At 39.1% G+C, this 18,452-nt stretch overlaps 1 protein-coding gene across 4 annotated transcripts in view; it reads right to left on the bottom strand.

Annotated features, from left to right (window-relative positions):
* Positions 1–18,452, bottom strand: part of septin12 (septin 12) — a 63,301-nt gene that overhangs the window by 344 nt on the left and 44,505 nt on the right. For all 4 annotated transcript variants that reach the window (XM_052550732.1, XM_052550735.1, XM_052550736.1 and 1 more), the window contains 8 exons: positions 12,690–12,818; positions 6,215–6,296; positions 5,460–5,597; positions 5,034–5,151; positions 3,925–4,020; positions 2,954–3,050; positions 2,584–2,635; positions 1–904 (listed from right to left, as the gene is read on the bottom strand). The exon at positions 1–904 is cut by the window's left edge and continues 344 nt beyond it. In XM_052550732.1, the coding sequence (XP_052406692.1) occupies positions 745–904; positions 2,584–2,635; positions 2,954–3,050; positions 3,925–4,020; positions 5,034–5,151; positions 5,460–5,597; positions 6,215–6,296; positions 12,690–12,818 (872 nt within the window). In that variant the 3' untranslated portion in view covers positions 1–744. The remainder of the gene's footprint in view (positions 905–2,583; positions 2,636–2,953; positions 3,051–3,924; positions 4,021–5,033; positions 5,152–5,459; positions 5,598–6,214; positions 6,297–12,689; positions 12,819–18,452) is intronic.

The following is an 18,452-nucleotide window of genomic DNA, read 5'->3' on the forward strand; positions in this document are numbered from 1 at the left end:
TCTATCTCTGCGTTAGAAATGATCAATAGTATTACATTTCACACCGGAACCTTTAAGGTCAAAGGTTATGTTTGAAAAAAATGTCCCGTTATATCAAGAACACATTGGCTAGCATCACAGCAGCCATTTATAGATAGCAGGAAAAGAGTCTTTAATGATCCGTTAAGAAAATACCTTCAGCTTCGAAGCAGCTATGGTAACAAAAATATTTGTCTAAGGTTCTTTTTAAACTCTTCTTTTACAAAAGTACAGGGAAAGATCATATTTAGCGGTAAAAAAAACCTAAAATAATTACTTATGGAAATAAAAGATCAAAAGGAGCATGTCACATTGCTGGTTCAGTGTAAATGTATAGGTGCAGTAACACAGATTGTGGGATTTTCTCATGGTGTGAGGTGTCAGGCGTGCAGGAACACACACACACACACACACACACATTTTCCAACATGCCATCCTTCTGTGCCATTCATTCGGCAAAAAACTGATTAAAGAGAGAAAAAAAAAATATAGGGGAACTTTCTCTTAGCCAAAACCTGGTTCAATTCTACCCATAATTCATCCCAGATGCCTAGCCACAATATAGATTTATTTCAAAAATAGACTCATATATGAAGTTTACACGCCTAAGCGGAAATGTCTTTAGTCAAACGTGTGTCGATTTTCCATCAATGGCGATCTAGAAGTGAAATGTTCATCTCTCCCGTTCTGACTCGGGGTGAAGGACGGACACTCGCTCCATCCCTTTCAAAGGTGACTCTCTGCATCGCTCTTCTCTAGGGTACCGTTTTCCAGGGTCAAAGGTGAAAGCGCCAGTCCATTGGCATTGCTCTCGTTAAGTCTCTTCACTCTGTAGGTCTCATAGTGGATGTCATGAGTGACGTCCTTCAAATCTTGCAAGTGGGACCTTGAAAGTAGAGCGCAGTAGAGCATAATATCAGTTTTGATCCCACAGTAACACCCCCTAAGGGAAATATGCACAGTGTAAAATAAAAGTCATTCTCTTATGTGGAACTGAATTGTTTTCGGACTACATCAGCTTTTTATGATCCCTTTGTGTGATTCGGTTGGTGTAATTTGATCTCGGCTTCAGCAGGAGGCCGATCAAAACGTGTGAAAGGCGATTCAAAAGTGTGGAGAGTTCTAACGGTCATCCTTTGTTTCCCGTTTCAGCAGGGAATCACTCTCATACCATCTGTCAACGGGCCGCCATCCAAGAGTTACGGCAAGGGGGCTTTGTGACCCGGCCTCACCCGATCAGACTGTAATTAACCTGTCCTTTACTGAGCTCACAGGAAAGGATGTCCTCTTGCCTTTCTCAGCTGTGCTGTTCGGCCCTACTACTCAGATATCACCTTTAGAAAGCCCATAACCATTTCAGCTGGTTAAACCAAAAAAGAAAAGTTTGTAAAACTGACATCATGTGACCAGAACAGTTAGTTTGGTCCCAGATTATAACTACTGTGTACTTACATTTCAATTAATCATTTGGTACAAAGCACTTATTGTGTACATACATGTTTAACATTGTTTTTATATTTTTAAAAATACCTGCATGTTATTACATCTGTAATTAGATTTATAGTTACTCTGTTGACCTATCCCTTACACCTTAAACCAACCACCTTCCCATTCCATCAAACCTGTCCCTAACCTTACCCGTATCCCACCTCGATAGCAGCAAAAGTGTTTTGCAATAGAATATGAACACAATAAGTATATTGTAATGATTTTTTATGTAAGTACATAGTAGTTGGGGCCACTTAATAGTGAGACCGTTGGTTATAACTGCATGAAACTCTGACCAATCCGTTGTTTGAAGAATCTAAAGGAATGCGAATCAAATTTCTTTCATAAGCTGAAGTCAATCATAAAAATAATCAAATAAAACTATGTAAAAAATCTATCAAAATTATACAGGATACAATAAAACATAAGATAAAAAAATAAAAAGGATATTTTAGAATGCAAAGAAAAAAAAAGCATAAAAGAAAAGAAAAGAAAGACAATAAAACTAAAATTAAATAACATTTTTAGTTTTTCTAGTACTCTCTTAATAGAAGATTTTAGTTTTCTCGCCCCAGGTAGGATTGGTTCTAAATTATGATTTGAAATCATATGATTATGATCTAAATTCAGTTAGCATTCCTTTGGTAGTTAAATTAAATTTATGCATTTAGCAGACACTTTTATCCAAAGTGACTTACAGTGCATTCAGGCTATCAATTTTAACCTATCGTGTGTTCCCGGGGAATTGAACCCTCAACCTTGTGCTTGATAATGCATTAATAACGATAATTCTCTACCACTTGAGCTATTCTTGAGGAAGTAAGCCTTCTGTACCTCTGGTTGTCCACCTACAGCTGAATATTTGATTTACACTAGTATGGGATGCCATTGATCTTGTGGTTTGGACCATATTCTAAAAACTTATTAAGTTTGAGATGATATCTTGTCAACCATAATGTAAGGGTTATAATTGTCTGCTCCCATTTGACCTAAATAATAAGACCATATGCCATTAGTATACTAAAGTCATTCTGTTATGATATTTGAAGACTTGCAAGTGAAAAAAATATGACTTACCTGATAAGAAGATCTCTCAAGAGTGCAAACTCACAATGCGCAACATTTTCAACTGAAATAAACAAAATACAAAGGCATGTTCAAGAATTCATCCAGGGATGTTGCGCCACTGTACTTTCGACACACACCACTTGATGGCAGTGTTGAATAACCTAAATCACAGACAATCTTGCCTTGTGAAGCCTGTCAGCCATCATTACACACTTAGATTTGAAGATTGTTACAGTTTCCCTGCCGAAAATACCAGCATGGATTTCCATGGAGGTCAACCAACAATCTTTCTGGTGAAACTAGTTAAGAAGCGTCCAGCATCCAAAACACAAAATATCACTGATGACCCACAATTCATAGTGTTCATTCAGACTCTCACCTTCGATGATCCCCCACTTTGTTTTCCTTCCCAAGACTTTGTTCCCATTCACCTGGTGTTCCTTATCTGTTCCCACCACAGCAAAGGGGATGTTTTCCTGAAAGAAACATTCACCACACCCTCAAAATTTCATTGAGTACAAATTATGAATCCACTTAAAGCAACTAAAGAAATCCATCACATAAAAATGTACCAAGATCTGAATTAGTTTGTTTCTTCATCAAAACCTGTTTTGAGATACTGAGCATTACAGTATTAGCTCACCAGTGGATCCTCTGCAGTCAATGGGTACCGTCAGAATGAGAGTCCAAACAGCTGATAAAAGACATCACAATAGTCCACAAGCAATGCACTTGTGACTCCGGACCATCAATTAACATCTGGTGAAGTGATAAGCTGTGCTTTTCTAAGAAACAAATCCATCAAGACATTTTTTAACTTAAAACCACTGCTTCTTGCATGAGTCATCTATCAATAATTTTCCTTTCAGTGACAACATCATCTTATCTGAATCAGGAGGAAAATATGCATAGATCAAGCTCTGTATACAAACAAAACCATTCTAAACAGATATGTAAGTTTTGATGTAAGAGGACAACCAGGGATGGACTTTTTCAAGGCTCGATGGATTTGATTCTTCCAAACAGCTTTTCATTTCGCTAGACATTAAGTGATGGACTGGAGTTAAATGTGGACTCTCGTTCTGACGGCACCCATTCACTGCAGAGGATCCATTGGTGAGCAACTGATGTAATGCTAAATTTCTCCAAATCCGTTCAGATGAAGAGACAAACTAATCTGCATCTTGGATGGCGTGAAGATGAAAACATTTTCAAAACAATTTCAACCCCCAAAAATGATACCTCTGTCCTAACTTCTAAACCCTTCACCAGGAATGATCATTTTAGGGTGAACTAACCATTTAGATCAACACAGCACAGCAATACATTCTTAAAGTAGTGCCATCATACCCTAATCTTATCGTTGAGTATCCGGTCTTCAGCGTCCTCATCATATTCTTTCTGTGGATACACTCTGATCCCGTTGGCCTGCAGGTCCTGTCTTATCTGCAGAGAGAAGATTCCAGTTAGATGGATTCACACTGATTTTTTACAACCTACCGCACACACACACATACACAAAACCCGCACACTCGCCCGGGGGGTGAAATATGACAGCAGCTTCTCTCCCTCCAGCTCTTCCCGCTGTATTTTACTAGTCTCAATCTCAACCCTCATGCATTCTTGCACTCAGAGGCCACAGTAAAGTTCACCAGGAAATTCTGTTTTTTTTTTTTTTTTCTCCCCCTCACAGTCAGAATTTGGGGCCCGAGGTGCAAAGCATTAGACATTTATGCCTTTGCTGCCATGTGTTGGTGTGGGGGAGGATTTTGGAGTACTGCTGTTGTACATGGATATGATATCAGCGATTGATATCTTGAGCACAGTGTGACGTCCGCCCCCGCACGGCGCTCTGCTCGGGCTATTGAGCAGTGAGAGACAGCTCTGGATAATGGGCTGAAATGACAGAGTACATCATTAGGAGTGTTGTTTGGTGTATATTGATAGAAGACACACTGTGTGCGGGGGCCGTTCTGGCCCTGCGGTCTGTGCCGTCGGAGCTGTCCAAAAGTGCTCCGTGGGGAGAACTGATGGCAAGTGGCCCGGGCCCAAGTAGTAGCTATACATCAGTCAGAGGAGAGACCGTCTCCCGACGGAGATGTCGTAGAAACTGCTCATAACCTTAGTGTGCCCTATTCATTTTTCCAACCCAGAGCGAGCGGCCGCATGCCAAGAGACCTTTGGATATTCGAATGCGATGATTGTCTCTCGCTCCATTCAGCCCAGGTTTTTCAATCCATCTCACCCTTTTTCTTTTTTTTATCCACATCACTGAACTGCGAATTTTGAAAATTCCAGCATTTACAGCAGCAGGTCATCCATATTCATGACCTCAATTATGCGAAGGGCTGAATATTTACGTGTGGGTGGGAAATATAGAGGGATGAATCGGATTGTGCCTGCATATCATCAAATGTGAGTGAAGTTCTGCGCGCAGGTGTTGATGACGGACAGCTCACCCTCTGTTTGAACTCTAGCCGCTCCTCCAGAGTAAGTGTGTCTGCTTTGGCGATCACAGGGACGATGCTCACTATCTTCCCCAGTCTCCTCATGAACTCCACGTCTATAGGGCGTAACCTGTAGAAGAGCAGCACAGAACATTACTGAGGGACATTTTGTCTGTATGTTAAGGTCCACTGCATCCAAAAGACAGCAACTACCTCACAGCTGTCAGATTGTTTTCAGTAAGATGCATATGTTTTGCTGCCAAAAGAATTATTTTTTTCACAAACTCTCACTACTGTAGGTTAACAGGTTAAAATCTCTAAAGTCACACCCCTGTAAAATAAAGCCATATCATATTAATTGTGACAGATGCACAACAGCATTTTAACACATTAGGCTAGGTGTGAACCACATGATGCTTGCAGGACGTTGATACACACCAGTGTCCAGTGGCTGGCAGGAAGTAGACACAGCAATGAACGCGAGTGTCTGGGATTCTTCTCTTCCGGTTGACATTCAGCTCCTCCTTCAGGTATTTTTCATACTGTTCGTTGACATACTTTACAATGGGCTCCCAGCTGAGACAAAAGACACAGGGAAGGATTATCATCACAATTAACAACATATGCTTATACTTAAAGTTAATGTAGCAGTCAGGCAAAGTCGAAGTATGATTTCAGTGGAAAGCCTATGGCAAAATGCTCTCTAATTACTAGAGAATTGATCTCACGAAAATGTAGAGCTATATAAACAGTTACAGTGGAGACCAAAAGCCTGAGTCTGATCTAGTGAAAATGATATTATCAACATAAATAAACGGTTGAATCAACACGAATACCATGATGTCTTTTGGATTTGGTTCAGTGTAAAACCAGCTAAACATGCTCTCCAGCATTATTTTATAAAAACCCAAAGAGCATGTAGTGCTTCAGCAGAACACCTGACCTTCTGTACAAAGGTCACAAATGTCAGCCACAAATATACTTTTAGGTTTTGAATAGTGACCTAGAAAATAGTACAGTATCTTAATTTGGAGTTTTATTTGAAAATGATTCATAGTTCTAAAACGGTGTTTATTTTCAAGATTAAATTTCGATTTTGAACACAATATACCATATTTTAAATGTGCTCTTAAACTTTCAGACTCTACTGCATTTTTAAATCGTATGAATTGATCTGATAATGTTGCTCTCACCAGTTCTCATTGTTGATTTGGTCTCCAAATCCAGGGGTGTCAATTACCGTAAGCTTCATTTTCACCCCTTTCTCCTCGATGACTAGAAAATAACAAGACAAAAGAGTAAAAGAGTGAATGGAAAAGGCAAAAAAATCCACAGCAGACTGAATGAAGATTAAGGTGACAAGGATTTAACTTTCATTTTCCAGAAACTATCAATCCACTACCAATCCAGGACTATCAATTAAAATAGCACACCGAAGACCCTAAGCTTTTCATTTATTCTCTATATCGGATATAATGTTGCAAGAATGCATTGTATAATATGAAAATCAGTCTGTAAAAAGGGTCTAATAAGCTATTTGTGCAAGCAGAGATGCCTGCTGTATCCCTGGCATTGGTTGATTGACATTTGCAGTTAACTCATCACGTTAAGTCTTCTTGATGAGGCAATCACAGGAAAAAATATGACGAGACTGTAATGAGGAAAAAATAAACTGTCAATGAGTTTCAAAGTGCTATAACCCTATTTGACGATGATCAATTTTCCATTCACAGTGGGTCGTTAGCAAAAGAGAGTGCCATTTTTTTGGATTGCTGGGCCAATGATTGAAAACCCCCTCATGATCAGCTAATGGAAACACATATGCTTCTCTTGGCATGACTCAGCGACAAAGCAGGGCTTAGTTCTTCCTGTATTCACCCACATGGAGGGAGCAGAGCTGAATGGTGGCATTGAGCAGCCCGCCACTTCATTTTCTGCACTGTGTAGTCTTTGAGAGAAGGGGGGATTGTGTAACACTCATCTCTCCTGGCGGTCAGCTTTTTTTTCACGGGCTGTGAGGGCCAGTGGGCAGCTTTGTAGTGTGTGGAGGTGTCAGGCACCCTGAGACTTTGGTACTCTTTGTTTTCCACAGGCCTGTAGTTTAGAAAGACAAAACTGCTGGGGAAGCAAGGGACGGCAAGACATCTGCTAGACAGAATGTCTCAAAACGGAGACTGCAGAGGCAATTTAGAAGTTTAGCAGTAACACAAGGAGTAGTTTTTGTCATTTGGATATAAAATACCAGAACAGGTCTATTGTTCCAGCCTTTTTTTAAAGTATTTGCAGAGGGTTATATTTACACTGATGAATACTAGAATGAGCTCTAAAGAAGAAGCAAAATGTTGCTAGGAAACCAAAAGGCACCATTAATTAGAATCTAGACAGAAGGTTGTATACTTTATCTAGTCTAAGAAAAAAATAACATTTATTGCTGGGAGGATAGGAGACAATCATTACATATGCATACAAAGCCATTCATTCAGTTCATTCAATCAAGTGCTGTATTCTTTATAAAGAAATACAAGTTTTAATCAATAAGGATGCATTAAATTGGTCAAAAATGACATTTCTTCTACTTATCAAAGGATGCTTAAAATGCATTACAGATTCCATGTAAACAAACAAACAAATAGAATAATTAGAATCATTTCTGAATGATCATGTGACACCGAAAACTAGAGTAATCTTTGCTGAGAATTCAGCTTAGGAATTCAAATTACAATTCTAAATATATTAAAATAGTAAACAGTTATTTTAAATTATAACAATATTTCTATTATGACAACTCTCGGAGGGCTTGGCATGGTAATGAACTTGACAATGTTAATGTGTTGGTCTTGGCGGAATAGAGCTGCAGAGACTGAGATGTGCTACTTCCAATACATCCACAACATGCTGCTGTGAGCATGTAAGAAACACTGCTGTTGCACATATATCATATATGAAATAACCCCATAGTGTAACATGCATAAATCGTCCAGTCTCAGATCTATGCAGGTGGAGCTGGGGAAGGTGGAGGGTTTCTGAAGTGCACTTCAACTGCTACAGCAAGCTCTTGTCAAGTATTTAAAGTATTTTGCAAGCTCATTGGCTGCTGATACAAAAATAACCTAAATAAAAAATTTAATTAAATCAGCTACATCATGTGATGATGTCAGTATGTCAGACTGAGTTTGACCTATTGGACTGCACCATCCAGAGTTTCCTGACAGAACTTTGGATTTCACAATTTTACAGTTTCTTTTTTTTTTTTTTTTTTTTTTACTTTATTTGTGATCAAATATGCAGCCTTGGTGAGACTTCCTACAAAAATGTAAAAAATAAATAAATAAATGAAAAATAATTCTTACCAACCCCAAAACTTTGAATGGCAGTGTATGCAACTAATTCAAATTAAAATATTTTAATGTAATAAGTTCAATATAGAACATTTTCCCCATCAGTAATTGTATGGATAGTGATAAATTCTCACATGAGGACTAATGCAATCGAAACATTAATATTTACATCATGTGTCAAGCTCTACGGTCCTGCTTTTCTGAAGGCTAACATAAAAAAAAAAAACGAAAAGGAACAGGACACTCTCATTCACTGTAATGTTTACGTTGTGCTACACTGAGAAGTCAGTGAGGGGTGTCTCCTGAAGCACAGGGATATCTCAAGAAGTCACAAGCTGAACCGACTTATCGTCAATCTTCTTTTGTTAAGAAACAGCACACCCAGCTTCTCCCATTCTTTTCTTCTCATCCACCCTCTCTCCCATTCTGCATGTCAAACATTTATAAACTATTGGGCCATAAGTTTTGAGAGGTCTGTGAGGGATGGGGTTTAGCTATGGCAGGACAGAGATACAACAGATGCTGCTACAACTGGATAGAAACCTCTTTCCAGTTGCAATGACACATTTGTTCTTGATTTTACACAGAAAACTTCCAAAAGCTTCTAAGATTTTCCACAAAAACAATTTACTGAAACAGCAACTGTGAAGATTTTAATGCACAGATTTACAGGAAATTATAGTTTCGAATCTAAAAACGGATTTCTACAATTTGTCCTTCGGCTTACTGAACTGAAAGCTGCAGAGAAGCAAAACTGTTGCAAGAGTGTGACACAGGCTAACATTTACATATCTAAAACCTGTCAAGGGGAAGTCAGAAACGGAAGAGAGATCAACAAGCAGATCTAGGTCTAAAACTTTACCTGAAAACAAAATCAAATGACTCATTTTAAAACCAGTGGGCAGCAAACTAAAGGAATAAGGAGAGAGGTTTAATATAGCGGCTACGAAACCTGCACGTGGCTGTAGTAACAACTAATGCCATAGTTTTGGTGATAATTCTCTGTAGGGTTTTGTAATTAAATATTACTGCACCCATATCCAGTCTAGGGTTAAAGTTCAGTGGTCAGAAACGGAAGAGAGATAACCAAGCAGATCTAGGTCTAAAGCTTTAACAGAAAACAAAATCAAATGACTCATTTTAAAACCAGTGGGCAGCAAACTAAAAGAATAACAAGAGAGGTTTAGCATAGCGGCTACGAAACCTGCACATGGCCTTAGTAACAATTAACACCGTCGTTTTGGTGATAATTCTCTGTAGGGTTTTGTAATTGCATTTTCCTGCACCCATATCCAGACTAGTGTTAAAGTTCAGCGGTCTTCATACATTTCTGCTGTCAGCTAGGAACCATGGAAATTAACATAGCAGGCTACGCTAATGACCCAGCCCAGCAAAGGACTTTGCACAGCAAATGACTGACACTCAAAACTACAAGCGGAAGCATGCTTATGAAATGCTAATTTGTAGGTCATTCTATTTAAGGGCAGATTTGTGGTTAAACTAGACAACATGGGTAACTCCGAAAACTTCTGACCCAAATGAAAATAGCAGGGCTAATTAGATAACAGCGCAATAGCGTATACATTTTTTTAGTTAGTCTACAGTTTGTAGTCGTAGTGGCCTTTGAAACCCATTGAAAGTTAGCACAATTTCTTTACTTGTCCTACCGAGCTATTTCTGAACATAAGAGACAGAGGACCACTATAAAATTTTATGTTTGTTAGACCCTTGTCAGACAGTCTAAAATGAGAAATGAAGACGGATAGCTGGGTGCGACTACACTAACTACTGAGGGCAAGCAAACACACACACATACTCAAACAATACATTAATTTAAAGGACTAGTGAAGTTTGATACGGCATCTCCCTTTCACGCCTCTTTCCAACGAAGCATGGTGGCGGCGCCAAAAGCAAAATGGAGATTCATTGCTTTCTCATTGCCGTATGAGGGATGTTTGAATGTACGTGCATCTCTTGCATAGCTGCTTACATGGTTTTGGAGATGGTCTATGTAACTGATCTGTTTGTATTGTACACGATCATTTCCCATATTTTTACATTATTCGCACATACAATCAAATGGAGTATACTTCAAAAGGCTATGCTGTATGCTTATGTCAAAAGTCGAGTATACTTTGTGCTTAATGCTCACTCATAGTTTATCTTTAAAATAAATAAAAAAATAAAAAAATAAATTAAGCGTAGATGAAATTGATGGAACATCCAATCTTTTCTTCTGTATTGTGATACATTTTCTAGTGTGTATTGCATTCAAAAGGCAGATGAACATGAGCATCCAGTTATGGCATTTCCATGCTTACTTTAATAACAGTGTTAAACGTAGCTAAATCTTCAGCTAATCTCAAAGTGAATATCTATTTCATCCAAATCATACATTATAATGTTATGATACCTAAAACCGCTGTATTTAAATTTAAAATGTTAACAATTCATTTAAATTTGAGAGTTTTATTTTTTATGTTGACTAAAGTATTGTGATGAAACCACGAGATTAAGACAATTACCAGGTTATCAATCCCAGTGCCAACATTTATTGCCAATTTTATCATGACATTTTTCTCTTAGGAATATAATCAAGTATATGATCCTCATGTAGAGTCAAGAAAATCAGTAAAACGATTCATAGTTTACATCAAAAGCAAAGTGGCAGATGTTACAGCCATCAGAAACCTTTGAAACAAGCTTTGCTTCATTGCCAAAACAAGCCCAAATTAAACTTAATTCTACGCATCTCCACAAAATCACACCTTCCTGTTTGGATAGAAGAACCCAAGCCTCTGTTGATTGTTACTCTGGAGGAAGTATGCAAGACCGAGACGCCACATTGCTCAATCAACCAATTCATTCACTCAGCTGAGCCAGACGCCTTGTTTAAGTGTTGGCCTCTATTAGAGCAGCAGTCATCTCCTGACCAGTGGGATAAAGCACATCCCCTGCGCATTCTTCCTCTGTCATTCTCTCTGAAAGAGAGCTCATAATGACAGCCGTGGCCTGATCTCAGCAGTTGAAGTCGTGTGATTGATCTCTCCTAATCCGTCCCCTTTGCAGGCTTTTTAATTTCTTTTTCCTTTCAGAGCACATGCTCCGATCACTCTGGCCCTTTTCCAAGTCAAACCCTACAAAACACTGAGCTGCCTCCAGTTTGTCCTGTCTAAATGTCATTCTTCTTTAATCCCTTCATCCTTTCAGAAGTCACTCAGGCCAACACTGTAACACGTCATCTTACTGATGTGAAACACCATGTGTGGTTTGTACCAATACCGTAGAATAGTGAGAGTCCAATAAAAAAAATAAAAACAATTCCTGGGAGGCATAGGACACTAAGTGTACAATTCCTCAAATACAAAATAAGTGTGGGCATTGTGCGCACTCATCAGTTGCATTATTTCCCTATGTAGAAGAAGAGGAGGGGCTAAATGGTAACACATCAGATTGGTTCGAAGCATCTTGTCTTTTAAATTGAGTGGGAAAAAATGCTAATTCTAATAAAAACCGGTTAGGTATTCTACTTCTCTTTACATGGTGCATATTATTTACAATATAGTTGCATGTACAAAATATGATTGTATCATACAATTACCATAAAATACATAACACCAGTTTACAACACCTTCATAAACTAAATGAAAGCATCGTAATAGTTTATATTAGGGACCAATTCTCACTACTAACTTTTTAATTATTAGCATGCTTATTACTAGCATAATGGCTGTTTATTAGTACTTATAAAGCACATCTCCATGACCATATTTTTCATTCTTAATTCTACCCAATACCTAAACTTAACAATTAATGAGCTGTTATTTAGCAGTAATTAGGAGTTTATTGAGGCAAAAGTCATAGTTAACACAGTTAATAGTCAGTTAATAATGATAATTAGACCAGGAGGGTCCAATAAAATGTGACCAAAAACATAAAGCAAAAAAAGAGTGTCTTGCCATCTTGCATCGAGCTAAGTCATCTGAATACACATGATTTAATTACGACTTCCCAACTCATAAACATGAACTTCGCAGGAGGACTTGAACATTCCATGAAATGAATACACTAGATAGCACTGTATATAGAGGACGTACATAATTTGGGACAAATGTATTGACAAAATGCCCTTTAGTGGCTATTCGGGGTAAAAGCACAATATTGAAAGACCATAAATGTTCAGAGACGTTTACTGGGTCCAAATGCTGCAGTTATGATATTACCAGCAGGGGCAAACAGGCTGTGCAAACTAGCCAAACCTTGACCTCTTGGGTGTGACGGACGGGTGTGTGATGTCGTAGCTGTGAAGAAAGAGGCGCTCAATACTCACTGTGGCTGACTGATTGCAGGTGGACAGTTTTCGAGATCTTCTCCTCATAATTAGGAGTGCAGGACTTCCTGCTGACCTTGGACTTGAAGAGTGTGTTTACAAGCGTCGACTTCCCCAGACCGCTCTGACCTGTCAATGAGAACGAGAACAGACTTAATGACTTTTGTTTGTAAACTGCAGTAAAGCACAATTAACTGCATATGTAGCAGACCCCGGGCACGTTTATTTGCAGGACGACCTTTGCTTACCATTAGCAGGGGGGGATAAAACTTTATTACTGCACACAGATAAGATGGCACACATAAAATTGAGGTCATAAAGTATCACATGACCAGGCCGCGCAGGCCTCCGGGGTTTACATAAGCCCTTGATACTGCAAATCATCGGTGATGTAATAGGACCAGGTCAAGCCAAGGCAAAGTGCTTTAGCATCTTATCTGGTGGGTGTCCAAACACACTGACAACACCACGCCGCCGGGAGCTTTGGGGAGCTTTTCCACTTAATGACTCTTTCACGCTAGTCCTCACGGAGATCAGATCAGAGGGAGGAAGCTATTACCAGAGAGGGAGCCTTATCAAGGCCATCTCAATTCACACAAATAAGAGTAAATCTATGGGGCCACCTTCATTGCTTCAAAGGACATGTGCTCTGTTAACGTGAGCCGCTTAGTATTGAGTGCTGATGATGGGCAGTGTGTGTTCAGTCTCGCTCAGAGGGACCCTTGGGCCCACTGGTCAGCTTCCCGTTCACAGGGCAGGGGTGGGGAATGTGCTAATCGCTCTCAGCGCTCCGTTTCTACCTGTTGAGAGGCCTGGCTGCCTCGGGAAGCTGTCAATGGCTGAAACGATCTGACAGAGACAGACGACGGAGCCGGGGAGATCTGGCCCCTTTATCATTGTCCACCTCAGCAGAGGCTTTGATGGATTTATGCCATGGCCTCTTACCATGGGAGGCAGTTGACGTCAAATTTATGAGGAACTGACAACGCAAGTTGTGTGTCCTCCTGGGCCTATATGATTTACCAGTTCAGACAATGCCTGAGTAAAGCAGGGCCTCCTGAAGATTTCAGTGTGGTCACATAAACCATACCTGTTCTATGGGGATGGGAACAAGAGGTTTGAAAAATGACTCTTATTCTATACCATTTAGAAAGAAATAATTGGAAAAAGAAATGCAAATCCATTGCCAATTTATGATGACATTTCTTAATTTGAATTATTTTTTTTAACAACTAGTCAGCAACTACAGTGATTTAGGCTACAAGAGTAAAAATTTTTTGACAAAAACCTTAATATGAGTCACATGCCTTTGGAAATCAGACTACACTGATTGCACTGCATATTTTTGATTCACTAACAAGAACCGACTCATCCATTCATGATTCAGCCTTTACCTGTCATGCTGTATATTTTTGATTTACTAGAAAGATCTGGCTTATAGATTATTTTATTTTGCAAAAGGAGTGCTTCGGTCGTGCTTTGTTGCAAGCTGTATATTCAGCAGTGACACTATTTAGAGTATTTTAGTACAGTGTCTGCATCAGTGGAAGAATAATGTATGGGAGAGAGCCATTAAAGCAACCGAACATCAACTGACCTCATAAAAGCCCCCGTGCCGAGATAATGTGAAAAGAATAAAGGCTAGACCCAGTCAGGTGAGTCAAGCATTGACACACTCGCCCAGAAACGCGGTGTTGTAACAGCTTGTCATTTAACCACAACCACATGAAACTCCAACAAATGCAGGTTGCAATTTCACCAGTGTCATATGTGTTTAACTCCAGTTGATTTCTCAAAAGCATTTCAAATGGTGAAAACACATCGCCTCTGAGACACTTTGAAGCACAGTTTGCAAAGCTTTTCTTTGAACACAGTATCTACAAAGCCCCCTTGGCTTGAGGGCGACAACAAAGCTGAATGTATTGACTGCATTAAAAATGTCACAATATGCTAAGCTCGTATTTGGGAGACGACTGCTACTTGACTTATGGGAAACCGGGAGACTCGTAGTAGTTTAAGTCCTCAGGCTACGAAAAGGTCCTGACCTTTACAACCGAGGACAAACTACACAGACCAACAGACTCCAAGTGCTACCATATGTGTGTGCGACTCTCGGATGAGAGCACCCCAGGGCAGGGAAATGTGGACAAGCGAGCATAGCCCACCAAACTCATCCTGTAGAGTTTCCTCCGTTGCTGCGACTTCATCCTGTTGAGTATATCTTGCTTTCGCACAATTCCTCCTCTTCCTGTATCTTGTCAAGTTTGCATTCGCTGTCATGTCATGCTAGCTAATACATGCTAGAGTTCCCAAACACACCCTTGTCAGAACCCCTGCCCTTGTGTTCTACAATGCACTGCCAGGGAAACAAGAAAATACACAAACAGAAGACGTACTGTACATAAACCATAATATGTTTTCAATACAAACATTCCATGTCCAGAATTAAAGTCCTTTGAAAGGGACAAATCAAATGATCTGTCAATAGCTTTACAGTGCATCGAAAGTGAGTCAGATCTTTCTTGCTCCATTTTTTACTACTAGCATTTCCATGCCTGTCTCTACCGGTAAAGGGAGAGAGCGGTTCACCTTTGATGTATGTCCAGAGTAGCAGGCATGGAGTGCACCACCATACCTACTACAACACAAACACTGTAACCTCCACAGTTCACTGAGGCAAGGAAGAAACTTTCACAGGCCGAATGTTAGAGAGGCAGCTTTTTTGGGAGTTAGCACTGGAACAGAGCCGTGTTCGCTCTGCAGAATTCATCACAATACTGATCTGCTTTAACATGCCTCTGATCTGCTCCCCATCAAACAGGTTTCAAGCTGCTCTGGATAGAGAGGAAGAATCCAAATGGTCAAAATGAGAACAGGTGAAGACTGTTTTTGTCATAATATCATTCACACACACTTTGAGTGGATCATTTTTAAAGCTGAAGTGTATTTGTCGAGTGTTTCAGTCAGTGTTTCTTCAACCATGGCTACTTTTTTCAGGGGTTTATTTGATTAAAAAAAAAAGAGAAAGATTTTTAATCTTTTCCTTTTGTTAGATAAACATCACATTAAAACCCAAAGCTAGACGTTCAGTCTTTTCAATATGAAAATGAATTAAATTTGTTTTCATGTTTAAGACTGATTTAAAGGTGCTGTATGTAAGTTTTGGACATAAAAATACCATAACATGTTTGCAGATATTTAAGAAACATGCTAAGTTAACATACTTGTTTATCTGAAAAACAATGCTACAGTCAGTTACTCTCCTTTGAAAATGTGTGTTCCTGTTCAGAATGTTGGTCTTTGTTTTGGTTTGTGAAAGCCGCCCACTGCAAGTTTACCCAATTGTATTTAAGCACCCCGGGTTGTCAGTTGGCGGAAAACTCAGAGCGATTTCATTCATCGTCAAGCGCACTCATTCCTGTTGTTGTAGTCAATCTGGCAACCTGCATGTGCGTCACGTCTGAGGAGGAGGGGCCGTGTGAAAAAATATTTAAAAAAAAAAAATATTCCAATATTTTGAATTTGGACTGCAATACCTAGTTCAACCACTCTGTGTCAATACTACATACAGTTCCTTTAAGTCATAATTCATAAAGCTGTTTGCACTGCACTCTTTTTTTCATACAATATTTAATTTTTGTGCATCAATCTATTTTTTTCAAATATAAAAACCATGATTCACACTGACAAAGAAAATTCTTCTTTTAGTGTTTAATTTTATATTAATCACCAATAGGAAGGGAGAAAAAGGCTTTGAGCTGAAATGTTTTGTCCTATTGGTGATTAATGTAAAATAAAACATTATAAGAAGTCTATTTTTGTGAGTGTGGATCATGGGTGTGGATCATTTCATAAACCAAGTCACGATTTATAAGTCATAAGTGTAAAAATAAATATATATATATATATTCAAACAAACCAATGCAATATCTATATATTTTTTTAATATGATATTGCTTTTAAAATATCTTAAAAGTATTTTTTACTGTGCATCATTTCCAATCAAACGGTTATTTGGACAAATGTTTGAAATATTTTTTTTAAATGTCTATAATAAAAACCGGCATTTAATAAAACTCTGCTTTCTATGCAGAAGGAAGGGGGAAAAAGTGCTACATGAATACAAAAAAGGGATGTGGTGTTTCCTTTTGCCAAAAAAAGATAGGGAAACTTCGACAACCATTATGCTCTGGGCTTGAGCCAACTGTCTGTGGGTGGGAATACAGAACTGCAGAAGTACGATCCATAGTTTAACAGTTAAGATACAGTGTTTTGCTGACAAAACAGGTGGCATAGGGAAAGAGTACACATATTTATATGTACTCCTGACATTGTAACAATACAAAGCTGGTTTAAAATCACCAAACTTGTCCTTTCAGATGGTAATGAGACTGCTGTAGTGCTGTAGTAATTTTCATTACTTAAAAGGAAGCCAAATGGTCCTGGGCTGGGTCTACCCGAGTGTCCAAACAATGACAGATGGGAACAGGGTTGCAGGACCGTTTTGGAAGAACAGTTTGGAGAGCTAGTGGTGAACTCAGTGGTGCAGATACTACACACTTCAGCTTTAATTTGTTTTGCTGACATCGCTGCGGAACAGCGGCTGATACTGGGTTTCTCTGTGAGACTCGCAGCCTTTGAAGGATTTGGCAAAATGTCCTTTCTATTACCACCATGGAGGAGCCACCACAGGGAGAGAAAGCACAAGCAAGGGAGTGAGGAAAACCTGGCAGCTCGGTTTAAAAAACAGAGGAATGAAAAAAGTGAAAAAGTAGAATGGCTCTCACTGGAGAGCTGCATGGCCTTCAATTTGTGATGCTGCGACCATCATAAATCCCCTTGGCTGGCCCAGTTGGGGAACACACCGAGCCACATTTGGATCCAGCCTGGTCCTGCCTCCCAGCACACAGACAACACAACAATAGTCCTTGCCATTTAATTAGGTAAGGCCCACACTCAGCCAACACCCCCCTCTCTTGCTAGACGCTCAGGGGGGTTTGGGGGGTTCCAGCGCTCTGATTGGTCAGGCTTGAATAAGGTGGCCAGTTTGAATCAGGCAGATGTCCAGAAACTGCCCAGGACCGTTAATACCAGCGAGCTCTACTGAGCCGGCAGAGTACAGCCCTAGCAGGTAACCTGGCATAAAATCTGTGACTTAAGACTTATAAGAAAATACATCTCTGTTCTATTTTATTTACAGAGCTGGATTTTCAGCTGTCATTACTCCTGTCTTCAGTGTCACATGATCCTTCAGAAATCAATGTGCTGATTAAAGAAACAATACAATATATCATTACCTTATACAACATTTAATGACATTTTTAGATTTCTGTATATCAGTATTATTTTTTTCATGAATTAAAAAATTGGCTTTCGTTTGGAATAGAAATCGTTGTAACAATATAAGTGTTTGTCAGTTTGATCAATTTAATGCATCTATGCAAACATATCATGCAATGTGATTTTGTTGCTTATAAATAAAACGATATTTGATTAAATGATGGTCTCATGTCAGACCCACCACATGCATATTATATATATTGAAAAATATTGCAATACAATTTGACTATATCACCCATAATTTTTTTCTACACAAGTAATGTTTGTTTATAACAAGCTCTTTCAAGACAGACAGAATCCACCTTTAACAAATACACTATTTTACCAAGTGAACAACAGTCTCTGAAAGGAGATGAGTTTTTAAACAGTTCCCTTAACAGGCGATGGTACGATTTCCTCTTCACCTATCTGTGCTTCCTGTCA

Source organism: Carassius gibelio, chromosome B3, assembly GCF_023724105.1.
Source record: "Carassius gibelio isolate Cgi1373 ecotype wild population from Czech Republic chromosome B3, carGib1.2-hapl.c, whole genome shotgun sequence".
In the NCBI taxonomy this organism is placed as follows: domain Eukaryota; kingdom Metazoa; phylum Chordata; class Actinopteri; order Cypriniformes; family Cyprinidae; genus Carassius; species Carassius gibelio.